A 15,905-nucleotide genomic window follows, 5' to 3' on the forward strand; every position below is an offset into this window, starting at 1 on the left:
TTTAAAAAATCAAAGCTTGCATAGAGAAGTTCTGCATGAACATATAGTAGTAAGATAATTTTGGCATTGGGTAAAGTTAACATAATGCTTTTAAAGTAGTTTGGAATTTAAGGAAAAAACCAATACATGTGTATTATAAAAAACAAAACAGACCTTTTTCTTTGTTTACAAAACATATTCATGTAAAATATTCATACCCACACCAGTATTTAATATATTTTGAATGGATGCTTTTGTTTTATAGAATAGGGATTATACTATATATTCCTCTCTTTTTTTTTCTCCAGCCATATGTTATGGGTATCTTTCCATGTCCTACCTTCTTTTTTTAACCCCATTGTATGCCTAGTCTATAACTGATTAACCACTGTCCTGTTGGTTGTTTCTGATCTCTTGCTGTTGTGAACAGTGCTGAACTGAATATCCTGGCATCATCTGATGCATATTTACAAGTATTTCTGTGGTTTAGATTTGCAGAACGTAATACTTTTTAGAGACAGCTGAAACAGCAATATTTTTTGAATTATTTAACATGTATTTTTATGTTAATGAGCTATTTTTTTTAGCCAGTAATACTTGAGATTAAAATTTATTTTGTCCTAAAATTACCTCTTTAGTATGAGAAACATTACAAATTCTTTTGCTATCAACATAAATTGTCAGAAACTTCTTAATAATGGCCAAACACACCTCTGCGTTTATGGTTTAGCCATGCTCTTTGGTTTTTGGCTCTGATGAAACTAAGTATTCTAAACCATTCTGGATAGTTAATAATTTTTAAAGGTACTCTCTGTTGTTACTATTTTTTAAGAATTTCCTTCCTTTATTCAAGGTTCTGTTGGTGCAACTAATATGAATGAGCATAGTTCCCGTTCACATGCCATCTTCACAATTACCATAGAATGCAGTGAAAAAGGCGTTGACGGTAACATGCACGTCAGGATGGGGAAGCTCCATCTTGTAGATCTTGCTGTAAGTAATAGGCTACTCCCTAAAAGAATAACTCTTGTAATTTTATTATTTTATAAATGAATAAAAATTCAAGTGAAAAGGTATGATTTATGTATGATTTTTAAGTTGTTAACGTGAGTATGTGTTTAACTTATTATGGAATATTTCAACCTATACAAAAGTAGGTAGAATGATCATCTGTGTAACCATCACTCGATTTCACCAATTACTGGTTCAACAGTTACTGGTCCATGGCCAGTCCTGTTTCATCTCTACCATTCCCCATTTCCCTTCCTGTATTATTTTGAGGTGAATTCCAGATATTATATCAGATTCCTTTTCTGTTAAATTACTTTTTTTAAGCTTTGGAAATAATCTGTATTTTTTATTTTAGCTTTATTTCTGTGTCTGTTTATTGCTAGGGTTCAGAAAGACAAGCAAAAACTGGAGCTACTGGGCAGCGCCTCAAAGAAGCTACAAAAATCAACCTTTCACTTTCCACCCTTGGTAATGTCATTTCTGCCTTGGTGGATGGAAAAAGCACTCATGTGCCTTATCGGAACTCTAAATTGACTCGTCTTCTTCAGGATTCCTTAGGAGGAAATTCAAAGACCATGATGGTAAGACTTAGTTGATGGTATTGTAGTTATCATCAAGCAGATTTAAGATTCCTGTTTATCTCCATAATTGATGTGCATAACATTTTTAAACTGTTGATTATTATACTTTATTCGATTTATGGTTATTCTAGTATACTACATGTACTAGCCCATATCGTGGTGTTTGGAAACCCTCGCGGTTATACTTACTCTCTTTTTCAAGAAGACCAGAATAGAAGTATAGAAGTGTGCTTCAGAAATTCTTTTTGATATCTTTGTAATGGTTGTATTAATTTTAACTGTGTCGGGTGTTAATATGTTTTGTTTTGTATCCCTGATTCAACAGTGTGCAAATATTGGGCCAGCAGATTATAATTACGATGAAACTATCAGTACCCTACGGTATGCTAACCGTGCTAAGAATATTAAAAATAAAGCTAGAATTAATGAAGATCCAAAGGATGCTTTGCTTCGTCAATTTCAGAAAGAAATAGAAGAACTGAAAAAAAAGCTTGAAGAAGGTAACATTTTCCCAAAATGTTGATCTTAATGTTGGCTAAAGATATGCTGTTTTACCACTAAGTGTTCTAATAAAAACCACCTATTAAAAATTCTTTGCACCTCTGACATTGATATTTAAAGGAATAGTTCTGCTTGGTAACTTGATACATACTTTAGCATTTTCATATTAAGCTCAAGTTAAATTATATAATGTTTTTATTTGCGATTTAAAAAATCCCAGTGACCGTCTGTAGATTTCATATGACCACTTATTAAATAATGAATTTTTATTTGTCTCTATGTAAGAGCAAATTCTACCATATGTTTAGATTACTGTGGCCAGAGTTCTCTGTGATGGTTATCAGTCACTATTGTTTGAAGAACAGACAGCTATCACACAGTCATGGGTAAACCATGTTTACTATAAGTAGAAGTTCATTGCATGGCCTTGAAAATATGCTTTCATACTTAAATTTGAACATGAGATTCTCTTTCGGAAATTCTTTTCTAACAAGATAATGTTAGAAGGTTAGAAAGTTTGAAGACCTTGTTCTTGAGGTTGAGAAATTTACCATCACGAAGTGCCTAGTGACTCCCTGTACCTTCATGCTAAGAACTGATTGGCATAGGGTTCCTTTGCATACCAGGTAAACCAGAGAGCTCCGAAACTGCCTCTTTAATCTATGGGGAAACTGATTGGATCAGATGTGAAATTACCAGGTGCCAGCATCACAAATTTTTGGAGAAGGTGCTGATTCAATAAACTTGAGTAAGATTATTGAGGAAAAGTAGTAATAATTGAACTGCCTCTTAGATAATGAAATTTGGTGTTTTAAGTGTGGCCACTAGGTGGTATTTATAGTCAGTATGTTTTAAAGGTTTAAAATTTCTTAGATTTGTTGATGTTGAGTTCATACCTTTATTTTGCTGACTTAATTTTTTAACATTTTTTTTATTGTGGTAAAATATACATAACATAAAATTTACCATTTTAACTATGTTTAAGTGTTTAGTTAGTTCTGTGCCATTAAGTACATTTACACTGTTCTGTAACCATTACTATTATCCATCTCCAGAACTTTTTAGCCATCCCCAAATGAAACTCTGTACACATTAATCACTAACTCCCCATCCCCCTCTCTCCCTCAGCCCTTAGTAGCTACTGTTTTACTTTCTATCTCTGACTTTGACTCTTCTAGGTACCTCTTATAAGTAAAGACATATATTTGTCCTTTTGTGTCTGGCTTATTTCATTTAGCATGATGTCCTCAAGGTTCGTCCATGTTGTAGCATGTGTCGGAATTTCCTTCCTTTTTAAGGCTAATATTCTGTTGTCTGTATGTACCACATTTAAAAAATATATATGTTTTTATTGATTTCAGAGAGAGGAAGGGAGAGGGGGAGAGAGAGATAGAAACATCAGTGATGAGAGAGTCATTGATCAGCTGCCTCTTGCACCTCCCCACCAGGGACCGAGGCTGCAACCCAGACATGTGCTCTGATGAAATAGAACCACAATCTCCTGGATCATAGGTCGATGCTCAACTGATGAGCCACACCGGCCAAGCTGTATACCACATTTTTTATATATATATATTTTTATTGATTTCAGAGAGAGGAAGGGAGAGGGAGAAAGTAAGATAAGAAACATCAATGATGAGAGAGTCATCGGCTGCAGCCCACAACCCGGGCATATGCACTGACTGGAAATCGAACCCTGATCTCCTGGATCCGAGGTCGATGCTCAGCCGCTGAGCCGCGCCCGGCTGGGCTATACCACATTTTTTAAAATTATGTTTTTATTTTTACTTTTTAGAAAAAGAGAGGAAGGGAGAGGGAGAGAGAGAGAAACATTGATTGGTTGCCTTCCATATGCAACCCGACCGGGGATCAAACCCATAACCTAGGCATGTGCCCTGACTGGGAATTGAACTGGCAACCTTTCAGTGCATGGGAAGATGCTCAACCAGCTGAGCCACATGGGCCAGGGCTACACCACATTTTGTTTATCCATTCATCTGTTGATGGGCACTTGGGTGGCTTCTGCCTTTTGACTGTTGTGGATAATGCTGTTACGAATGTGGGTATACAAATACCTGTTCAAGTCCTTGCTTTCCATTTTTTTGGGCATATACCCAGAAGTGGAATTGCTGGATCATATGAAAATGCTGACCTTATTTTTAACACATTTCAGTTTATCTCTGCTCTTCGGACATTTGTTTTTGTATCACAGTTGACAGAGTTTTATAATATGGTAAATAGAACTGGTTATATGAACAATAAAAAGTAGGGAAAATATTTCAAAATTACTTATTTTTCATTTTGATATAATTTTAGACTTAGAACTTGCAGATGTAGCAAGGAGAATTCCTATATACCCATCATCCAGCTTCCCCTAGTGTTAACATCTTACATAATCATAGAACAATTATTGAAACCAGGTAATTTACATTGATACAAACTTAACTAATCTACAGATCTTATTAAAATTTTTATGGCATACCAGTAAAACAGTTTTATTTAATTTTAAAATAGTCATCTATGTGAAGATCTTATTTAAATTTTGACAGTTTTCCCTCTCATGCCCTTTTTCTTTAGTCCAGTATCTAACCTAGGATCACATTGTGCATTTAGTTGTCATATCTTTGTAGTCTCAGCCAGTCTCCAGTTCCTCAGTCTTTTTTTGCCTTTCATGCTCTTGACACTTTTGAAGAGTACTGGTCATATATTTGTAGAATGTTGCTCAGTTTGGGTTTGTCTATAGTTCTCTCATAATTATTCTATAAGGTTTCTCTACTATAAAGCTACTATTTATTTTATTTTATTTTATTCTTTGTAATTAATATGTATCTTGTGGGGAGCTACTTTGAGACTATACAAAGGTCCTGTTTCTCCTCATACTTTCTCCCACTAATTTTAGCATACATCAAGGGTTCTTGCCTGAAACAGTAATTCTGTGGCATTTACTCATTGGTAACTTTCTCTTTCCATCATTCCTTCTGTTTAGTGTTTGGAATTCTGCTGTATGGAAGAGCAGCCCCTTCTCTCCCACTTAATATTTGTTCAGTTATTTACATATGTCAGTATGGACTCATGGATATTTGTGGTTTATAGTACAGTAATAATATTTATTTTATTGCTCAAATTGTCCCAACTTTGGCCATTAGGAGCTCCTGCAGGGTTGTTCCTATATCCTTTCAGCATGCTCCCATAAGTTTTTTTGTTTGTTTATCACTTATTTCCTGGCACCACAGGTGTTTTGAGCTCATTTTGTATTTTTTCTATCCTAGCTTTAAAATTAGCTATTTCTCCCTGGTTCCTTTCATTGGAGAATGTTATTTAGAAACCAAGATTTGAGCATTAGGTGTGCTCATTGCTATTGAGGTGTCATTGTTTCTGAGCCTAAAGAACAAAATATTTTTTAATGAATTCCTTCTCCCAAGACTCTGTGATCTCTTTCCATCCTTTATTTACAGGTTCAAATATTACCTTGTTGTGATTAGTGTATATTTTACTTTTCCCTCCCGATTTTGTTTTCTTAAACATTTCATATATGGACAGTGGTATTTTTAAATAACTACTTGGACAGTAATATAGTACTGACCTTCATTAATATTAGTTTGATTACTCCCTTTATTTGATTTTTGTGTTTTTTTAAGGTTTTTATTCTTTGTACACTTAAGTCTTTTTGAAATATTTCTTGTGATGTAGTTCTAAAAGTGGAATCACTCTGTTAGATGACAGTTTTATGGCTCTTAAAAAATATACAGGTTGAATGAATTATTTAAAATCTTAAACAGAAAACTGAAGAGAAAATGCTCCCCTAAAGTGATCACATTTTTAAAAGACTGAAATAACTCTAACATGTATTTTTATATATATTTAAAATTATACTTTATTATTTGAAATTTTAAATGGATAAGAATTTAACTTCTTTTTAGGAAATTCAAAAGTAAAGCCTCTGTGTACATATCTATTTCTGAGGTTAGTGCATCTGATACACTGTGTAGGAATTTTAATACAAGATTTGCCTAGGGGAATAAAAACTTAATGAAGTTGACATAGGTGTTTTCTAAATAGCAGTGACCTGGTACAGAATAAAAGTCATTGTACTACATTTCTATTCAAGGGGAAGAAATATCAGGCTCTGATATCAGTGGGTCAGAAGAGGATGACGATGAAGAGGGTGAGGTTGGAGAAGATGGAGAGAAAAGGAAAAAAAGAAGGGGTAAGTTTTTTTTAGTTCTAGAAAGTACCTGGGATTGCTCCCTAATGATGGTTTAACATTCCCAAGGAAGTTGAGTGCATGCCTTTTATTTTTCCATTTTTAGTTATGGTAGCAAATCAAACAAAGGAAGTATGACATATAACTGGTTACCTTTGTATTATTATTTTCTGCATTATGTTTTCTCCTATACCAATCTGTTTATAGCTGAATTAGAATACCGTATGTTCTGGTTTTTTAGAATTTAGAATTGTAAGTTGGTGGTAGTGGATATACCATTTTAAAATATCATGTAGAGTTTCAATTTTTTTTTTTTTAATATGTCTTTATTGATTTCAGAGAGAGGAAAGGAGAGGGAGAGAGAGAGAGAGAGAACCATCAGTGATGAGAGAGTCATTGATCGGCTGCCTCCCGCACGCCCCCGACTAGGGATCGAGCCCGCAGCGTGAGCATGTGCCCTGACCGGGAATCGAACTGTGATCTCTTGGATCCTAGGTTGATGCTCAACCACTGAGCCATGCCCGGCCGGGCTAGAGCTTCAGTTTTATGTGGGGACTTTTATCTGTGTTAGGAACCTAAACTTTTTAGGAAATTTGGGTAATATGGAGTTTTTCTCAGGTATGATTAGGCTTAGAAGTCATTGAATTTTTAAATAAATTATAAGAATTCTGTGTTTTAATTTGACTTTTTTTTTTTAAATTAAAATATACTTTCATTGTCACCTTATTATGTGGCATTTGTTACCAAGTCTGAATGAAGACTGTTTATTGTGGTAAAGATATGGATAACATGCAAAAGAGAGAGACGCATTAAATGGCCTACATTTCAAATCTTTTACCATAAATATTTATTTCAGAACTCTCTTCCATTAACATGGATCATTGTTTTCAAGCTGGTACATATTTTGCTTATCTTATTAAAATGATCTTAATCAGGGCAAGATCTTCAAGTGCACATCTTTTGCCATTGCCTAGCTGCCTGCACCTGACCTTCAGAGAGATGGGGATCATTAAGGGAAAACATTGAAAAAATAATGATCTTGCTGAAAATAAACTCATCACTGCTTGATCAGGATTCCCAAACTTAAAAACTATAAAGATTTTATCACTTCTAAGCATGATTTAGAGCAGGATTTTGCAAAATATAGTCTGCTGGCCAAATTCAGCCTACGACATGTTTTTGTAAATGAAATTTTATTAAAAAGCCATGCTTATCTGTTTATGTGTGGTCTACAGCTGACTGCTCTCACATGAGACTGTATGGCCCACAAAACCTAAACACTTATTATCTGTACCTTAACAGAAAATGTTTGCCAAACCCTGACTGAGAGAATCAGTTTTGTGTTCATACCTATTTTTTATTTTTAATTTTTATTGATTTTAGAGAGAGAGGAAGGGAGAGGGGGAGAGAGAGAGAAACATTGATGTGAGAGAAAGACATCAATCAGTTGCCTTTGTCACGCTTCCCAAACGGGAATTGAACCTGCAACCTGGGCAGGTACCCTGACCGGGAATCGAACCAGGGACCTTTTGGTGCACAAGACAACACTCAACTAACTAAGCCACACCGGCCAGGCCACACCTGTTTTTCACAGAGTAAACTATTCAGATAATAGATTTGTTAAAAATAAAATTTTAAATAACAAAAAATATTTAACAGTAAAAGACCTTTCAGGCTTAGACATTTTTAAATGTTCAATGAGCTTTTCAAAGTTTGGCCATGAAACCTTAAAACATACATAATTATATCTGATAGTGTGATGTTTTAGAGGGGAACAAGTGAAATTGGAGACAAACCAACCTGTCTGTAATGAAAGGCAATTTATCATTTTATAATTTTAATTGTGCATGACTTCAAATCTTAAAACTCAGTTCCTTTAACTTGTCAACCTAAGTAGTTTAGACTTAAATGTCACCAAATGACTTACTAATTTATTCTTATTGTTATTCCAACCCTCTGAATTACTGTGTTTTAGGTGAATAGTGGGGTTTGCCCACAGTAGATGCTTAAAGGAATACAGTTTCTAATTCCCCTGCATGGCTTTGTTGTTAGAGAATATTGGCTAGACTACCAACACTGGTTTTAAGGGAAAGTAAGTTTTGGTTCTTTAATACAAAGCTTGATTATCCTTTAAACTTATCTGTCTCTGGAACTGAACTTTTCTGTGTATGTGTTCCTTTTCTTGTTTCCTTTCTCTTTGGTTCCTGTTGGGCTCATTTCTTTGTCTTCCAGGCAGTAGCAGCAGCAGTAGTTCAGACTCCACATGTTCTGTCATAGAGAAACCTCTGGATAAGTTCTTGCCTAGTGAGTGGTAGCTCTTAAGTTCTCTAACAGAGCTTTGGCTTTTCCATAACCCATGGGCTTCATTGAGAAATGCTGCACTGCTCCCTGTCATGACTTAAAGAGTACATGTTGGACTACTCAATAGAACAAAGCATGTGATGATTCCGCCTCCCCTTCATTGCTTCCAGCGACCCATAATTGTTAAAACATATGCTTAAGCTTATGTTTGAGACAATGGAAGAGAGATTCATGCTTTTGCAATTGAGATAATGTAAAGAGAGCTAGTAAGCTGTATAAAAGAATACTTCTTACGGTTCCTTTTCATGTTTCATGACAAATTTCTAATCCTAGTTAGTGTAAGGGATGTGTAGTAACAAGTGTTGAATTTCTAAAAGTCCAAATTATATTTGGAAATACACCAGTGCCCATTATAACATGTCTTACCGTTATAAAGGTTTTAGGCTTTGGTGTCTTAATCTTAGGGTAGCTTAAGAGTGAAGCTACCAAATAAATAAATAAAAAGTAAAGTCTGATGCAAGTGAAGATAATTTGAATAGTACTTTATATCAAATGGCCATTTATCCCTATTTCTAAATTACCTGATTGATTTTAAGAAACTTTCTAATGTGTGATTAGAGAATTCAGATCCATAAGAGACTGTTTTTGCAGGATCTATCGACTTATTTCAAACCTAAAGACTTTTTCTTAAACCTTAATTAAATTGAAAACTATTACTAATTTTATTTATATTTTATTTTCAAAAGAAAAGGGAACTGATGCTTTCTTGTACTAGCTTGCAGCTTACTGTCTTTTAAAGCATTATCTATATACTTACCTTTCGAAACAAATAGCAAAAACATTTTGTTATGGTTCTTATGCCTTGAGTTTTCTAGAGGAAGAATTCCAAGAATATTAGGAATTGTATTCTCTACTGACAGTTCTTAAATTTTACCGAAAACAGTTAATTTCAGAGGATAACATAAAATACATAACATTGCTTTAGAAAACATATGGAGGTATTACTTTGTATTATAAACTGTGAACTACAAGAAAATATGTGAGTGGGAGGCATTATAATTTAATTTTCTGTTTAAAAATTTACCTTAATCCTAAAAGATTAGTTATATGAAAGTATGTTATGAAATGAGTTTTACTTTGTTCAATTCAAGCAGTTTTAGTTACTATTTGTGCACCTAGCACATAACATTAAGGTGTTTTTTTGGGTGATGTGGATGTGTTGGTGAAGCAGAGAGATGGTTGTCCCAGCATGGTTTCTGTGTGTACCTTGTATGAACTTTCCCTTTTAAAAATATGAATGGCTTTTTTATTTAGGTGTGTTTTGCTTGAATCATCAATTGATTATTTACTTCTATGGAATCATTATTGTAATTATCCTTAACAATCTACTAATAGATTGAATGCAAGTTTGTTATTATACAGGTGTACTTCACTTTATGCAATAAATGTTTTTGGGTTTTTTCCTGAAAAAAATTACTCTTAAATAAAGTTGGAAAATCAAATGTATTGGGAGAGCTTGCTTTTTAAAATAATTCTTCATTAAATCCTTTTGTTAATCAGATAATCACTGCAAATCACTATAATTTAATTTGGGGTTGTGAGTGTGGGTTGGATTTTCTTAAAGGGAGGCACACCTGTAACAGATCCTTACACTGGACGAACATTGAATTGGGAAATTTTGAAAATGGACAATGTGAATTTTGCTGCTTTTAACTTACTAAATTGGCTTAATTTTCTGTTTTGCTCTTTTAGAATACTTCCCAGGTCTTAGCAGTTTCCCAATTCCATGTCTGCTGTTATTATACCCACATGGTGCTGACCTGTTATATTTGCAGGAGTTTGGGAGTCAGTGTGAGCTCTTGAGATTGATTTGAATTGTAATCATAGACTAAATTAATCTTCCTATTATCTTTGCTTAAATTACATCTCTCATTGTGTTGAATATGCCTTTCTTTTTACATAAAACTGCTTATTTCAGTTTTGATAAAGATTTTTTTCTATGCTTATACTATAAATAAATGCTATTACACATTTTTCTTTGTTTTACATAAGAAATAATGTTTTTCTTTTTTCCTCCTCATCTCTGTGTATATGCTTCCTGTCTGCGATTTGCTTACTGCTTCTTATTGAAAGATCAAGCAGGTTGGTGTGATTGATTTGCACTCCACATGGTACAATTATTTAAACTACAAAGAACTTTGCAATTTAACTGTATTACTTTTTTTTTAATTTAATAATTTTTTTTAAAAGGTAAGTATGCATCTTTTGTATTTAAAAAAATCAACTTTAGCTTTAAAAAAACATCATTTTTTCCTAAATTATTTTTTTAAACTTATTTCAGTTTTTATTGATGAAGATAATGGGAACATTATTTCCAAATGGTCTTTTTAGGAGAACAATTCAGAAGTATTAGATTGACAGTGTCAGACACACAGGATGTGCTAGACCTAATTAACAACATAGTCAAAAATAAATGGATTACTAGAACTAGATGGCATAATCTTTTTTCCTAAGTTTTTAAAAGGCCCATTAAGCCAAATTTTGGAAATACAAATATAAATTATTTCACATTCAAGCATTTTTTTTTTTTTTTTTTTAAAGTGAGGAGTCAGATGCCTGGTTACTTATGCCCATGGGTGTTCATGTAGTGAAAAGGATGTTAATTCACTTAACATTTCCCTGAGATTCTTCCCGTTAACTTGACCTTGCTAAAGTTCCCCTTCACAGTTTTGGATAGAGCACATGGCACAGGGCAATTAAGAATATTACTAATCTTGTTTCACTTAATTAAATACTCTATGACATTAACATTTTTTCTAACACTTTTTTTTTTTAATCCTTACCTGAGGATATTTCCATTGATTTTAGAGAGAAAAGAAGGGGGGAAGAGAGAGAAACATCAATGTGAGAGAGAAACATTGATCTGCTGCCTCCTGCACATGCCTTGACCTGGGATCAATCACACAACCTGAGTATGTGCTCCAACAGGGATTTGAACCTGTAACCTTTTTGGTGGTTGGACGATGCTCAACCATCTGAGCCACCCAGCTGGGTGACATTAACATTTTTAAAAAATTTATTTATCTAGCCCTGGCTGGTTTGGCTCCGTGGTTAGAGTGTTGGCCCTCAGACTGAAGGGTTGCAGGTTCTATTCCGGTCAAGGTCACGTACCTTAGTTGCAGGTTGGATTCCTGACCTGGTCAGGGCGCATGTGGAATGCAACCAATTGATGTGTGTCTCTTACATCGATGTTTCTCTCTGTCCCCCCCCCCCCCTCAGGTGAGGATTAAAAAAAAATTATCTGGAAATTTATGCTGAATTCTATTATACAGTATTAGAAGAAGCATTTTGTTGTTGTTTGGTTGGTTTTATTGATTGAAATTTTAAAAAATCAATGTAAAAGTGACTTTTTAGTGATGCCATGTTTTTAAGTGCCTGGTTAGGAGAGTTGGCACATATTTACATGTAGCTTAAAATATTATTTGAAGAGAAGTATAATAATTTATAGGAGTAATTCCGGCAATAATATACTATTGAAATATTAGACTTTGAAACTAAACCTAGCCATATATACATGGTTATTTTTCTGAAATGTTACAAGAACACAATAAGATCTTTGTTGCTAAAACATCAGTTTGCAAATATTACCTGAATATTTTTGAATAACTAGTGCAATTTAAGCGGAGTTATTCATCAATAGGATGTGCTTTTGTATTTTAAATATAAAATCTTTTTATTCTACTGCCTCTTAATGGGTTTGGAAACTATATGGTTTTAAAAATATATATCTTTATTGATTTCAGAGACAGGAAGGGAGAGGGAGAGAGAGATTAGAAACATCAATGATGAGATAGTCGTCATTGATCGGCTGCCTCCTGCACGCCCCCTACTGGAGATCGAGCCCGCAACCCGGGCATGTGCCCTGACTGGGAATCAAACCCCGATCTCCTGGATCCTAGGTTGGTGCTCAGCCACTGCGCTATACCTGGCCGGGCTGGAAACTATATGTTTTTAACTGTTAACAAAACAATTAGAAGCCTAAAAAATTAATGTACAAATGTTAATCAGATCATTTCCTCTATACCATTAGTATCCATGTCTTTACACATACAGGTTTTTCCCTCCCTTAACATAATTGCCATTTTTTCCTTTAAGTATTTGAAATTCTGAGGTGGGAAGGAAGCTATAATTTATTACGCATGCATGCACTTAATACCTGAACTTACACTTCTCCCCCTCAGATTTCTAAGAAATAGCATTACCAATGGGAAATTCTTTCTAGGAATTCATTGGGAATAGGGGTTAGCTAAAGAAACCAGTAGAATCAGGTCTACGTTTTGACTTCTGGAATGCAATGAATCACACCACACCAGAGCATGAATTTGGATCAGTGCTTTTATTTACTCTTTTATTTAACTTATTTGTTTCAGCTTAAGTTTGCTTTGGACTTAGATTTTTTTATAAATGAAGGGTAATATATTTTAAACCCTTGAGTTTTTTACTATAATTTTATCCTAAGGAATTAAAGCCTATGCATGATTCTTTCTCATGATTCCCCAAAGAATATATTCAGATGTATATATATATATGTATATATATATATATTTTATATATATATATCTCCATCATCATTTTTTAGTTCTCTTTCCTTATTAGCAGGAGGGGTTAGCTTTTGGGTAGAGACAAACAACTTTTAGAGTCTTCTGGTTTACACTCTTCTATGGCCCCTTGGAAAGGAAGTTAAATACAGAAAGCTCTCAGGAGAGCCTCAGACCAATTCTACGAAAAGTCTGATCGTTTTTCTGAAGGAAAGTATGTTTCAAAGAATTTGTATTACCAGAAATGAATTATCTTTGATTCAGTTTCATAACCAGTTCAATATGCTAGTTTTTATTTTCTTTTTGATTTTTCATTTTAATTTCATGATTTTGAAATTCATTCAGTAAACTTGTATAGAATATTTATTTATAACACTTAATTTAGCACTTTTATTTGTACTATTATTTGTGTATAAAACACTTTACTTGCTAGACATTATAATCAAAGTAATAAGTTGGAAGCTGTATTTCCAGCCTGATTATTTTGTAGTATTTCTACTTATATTTAACATTTGTGTTTATTCTGACTTAGATTTAGAATCCTGTGTTTAACATAATAAGTTATTTTGTTTTTTCATTTAAAATATGTCACGACAGCTCAGCAACTATAAAGTGTGTGGTTAATTACTATGTAACTGTTATATAATTAGTATAGGCTTTTTCCCTTTAAAAGTATACTATGAAATAAAATACTTTCCAGTAATTTTACTAAGCAAAAATTTTATTAACACTTTGAAGATATATATTAAAAACTACTTGCTGTAAGTTCTGATATTTTTATCTGTTCATTTTATGCCTATTTGTGACTTATACTTATTCATTTATTTTAATAAATTTTAGGGAAGTATTTTGGGAAGCCACTTGATTTTGTACCTAGTTATCAGAAAAAAGTAAATAATTATATTGCTTTTTTGACCATATATGTTATTTTGGGACACACAAGTCTTTGGGGGTTTTTTGTTTGTTTGCTTTGGCTTTTCTGTTCATCTTTCTCTTTTTTTTCTGCTCATCTGTTTTGCTTCTCTTTTACTTACTTTTGTCCTAATCATTGCACAATTGGATAACAGGTTCAAATTTAGCAATTAGTTTCAAAGTCCTTCTAAGAACATAAAATATATTATTCATTTGATTTCCTTAAAATGTTAATATTTCATTTTATATTATTGAGGAATGTATCTTTTATACAAATGAAGAGAATCTATACTAGTCTGAAACATTGACTCTAGAGTGACTGTTGTAATTAAATGACTCAAATAGGTAAAAAGAAAGTTTCCCCTGATAAGATGGTTGAAATGCAAGCAAAAATTGATGAAGAGAGAAAAGCACTTGAAACAAAGCTTGACATGGAAGAAGAAGAAAGAAACAAGGCTAGAGCTGAATTAGAGAAACGGGAAAAAGATCTTCTTAAGGCCCAGTGAGTATTACTTACTTGATACAGATTTGTGATTTACATTTCTGATATTTTTCAGAGGACGTATAAGCAAGAAAATTGAATAGTAATTAAAAGCTTGATTTTTGTCTCCAGAGTAGCTGTTTTTGGATAGAAGGTTTCATTGTGTATGTTGTATTTCTAAAAATTACATCTGTTTTATTTCCTCTCTGTGTGGGAGGAAAAAAATATCAGTGAATTTGAATTAGTTCTAGATCAAATCAGAAATTAATGAGTTATCCAGTGGTATAATTTGATAGAGATGTTACATAACTGTTCCTATTTTGAAATTTTGCATCCAAACTTACTAAATTTTGGTAAATGGTATTGGTACAATAGTAGATAATTGATGGATATAGAGTATTTTCATTTTAATCAACAGACAAGAGCATCAGTCTTTGCTAGAGAAATTATCTGCACTGGAGAAGAAGGTAATTGTTGGTGGTGTTGATTTGTTGGCAAAAGCTGAGGAACAAGAGAAACTTCTTGAAGAATCTAATATGGAACTGGAAGAAAGGAGGAAAAGAGCAGAGCAACTTCGTAGAGAATTGGAGGAAAAAGAGGTAACGTGTCTTTTTGGTTTTGGTTAACACTTTTTTCTAGTGAAAAGTTAAATGTAAGTTTAATAACATTTTAAAGCAGATTTATGGGTTACTTTGAAGATAATGGTTGCTAAACATTATTTGTTTAATAAATTTGTGATTTAATGAATAAATTATTCTGACGTTTATAAATTTTTGTCATAGCAAGAACGCTTGGATATTGAAGAAAAATATACCAGTTTGCAAGAGGAAGCACAGGGAAAGACCAAGAAATTAAAGAAAGTATGGACTATGCTGATGGCTGCAAAGTCAGAGGTTGGTCTCTTAGAAATTACCTACTAATGTAGTTCCGAATTTTTAAAAAAGAATTTCTTGTCCTGGCTGGTGTTGTTCAGTGGTTAGAGGGTCAGCCCTCAAAAAGGATTGCAGGTTCGATTCCCAGTCAAGGACACATATCAGGGTTGCAGGTTCGATCCCTGGCCCTGGTAGGGGCGCAGGCGGGAGACAACCAATCAACGTGTCTCTCTCACATCAATGTTTTTCCCTCCCTCCCTCCCGTCTACTCTCTCTAAAAATCAATGGGAAAAATATCCTCTGGGGAGGATTTAAAAAATGAAAAATCGCCCAGCCGGGCGTGGCTCAGCAGTTGAGCGTCGACCTGGGATCTAGGCGATCAGGGTTCGATTCCGGGCAAGGGCACATGCTCGGGTTGCGGGCTGCAGCTGATCAATGACTCTCGCATCATTGATGTTTCTCTCT

General features: G+C 33.8%; 1 protein-coding gene across 1 annotated transcript in view; it reads left to right on the forward strand.

The window, feature by feature from the left end:
* Positions 1–15,905, forward strand: part of KIF3A (kinesin family member 3A) — a 49,195-nt gene that overhangs the window by 25,188 nt on the left and 8,102 nt on the right. Inside the window, exons 6-12 of the mRNA XM_081137430.1 lie at positions 833–972; positions 1,374–1,571; positions 1,897–2,071; positions 6,181–6,279; positions 14,433–14,589; positions 14,987–15,167; positions 15,351–15,461. Coding sequence (XP_080993556.1) covers positions 833–972; positions 1,374–1,571; positions 1,897–2,071; positions 6,181–6,279; positions 14,433–14,589; positions 14,987–15,167; positions 15,351–15,461 — 1,061 coding nt within the window. The remainder of the gene's footprint in view (positions 1–832; positions 973–1,373; positions 1,572–1,896; positions 2,072–6,180; positions 6,280–14,432; positions 14,590–14,986; positions 15,168–15,350; positions 15,462–15,905) is intronic.

The sequence above is a fragment of the Miniopterus schreibersii genome (genome assembly GCF_964146895.1).
Source record: "Miniopterus schreibersii genome assembly, chromosome: 4".
NCBI classification, from domain to species: Eukaryota; Metazoa; Chordata; class Mammalia; order Chiroptera; family Miniopteridae; genus Miniopterus; species Miniopterus schreibersii.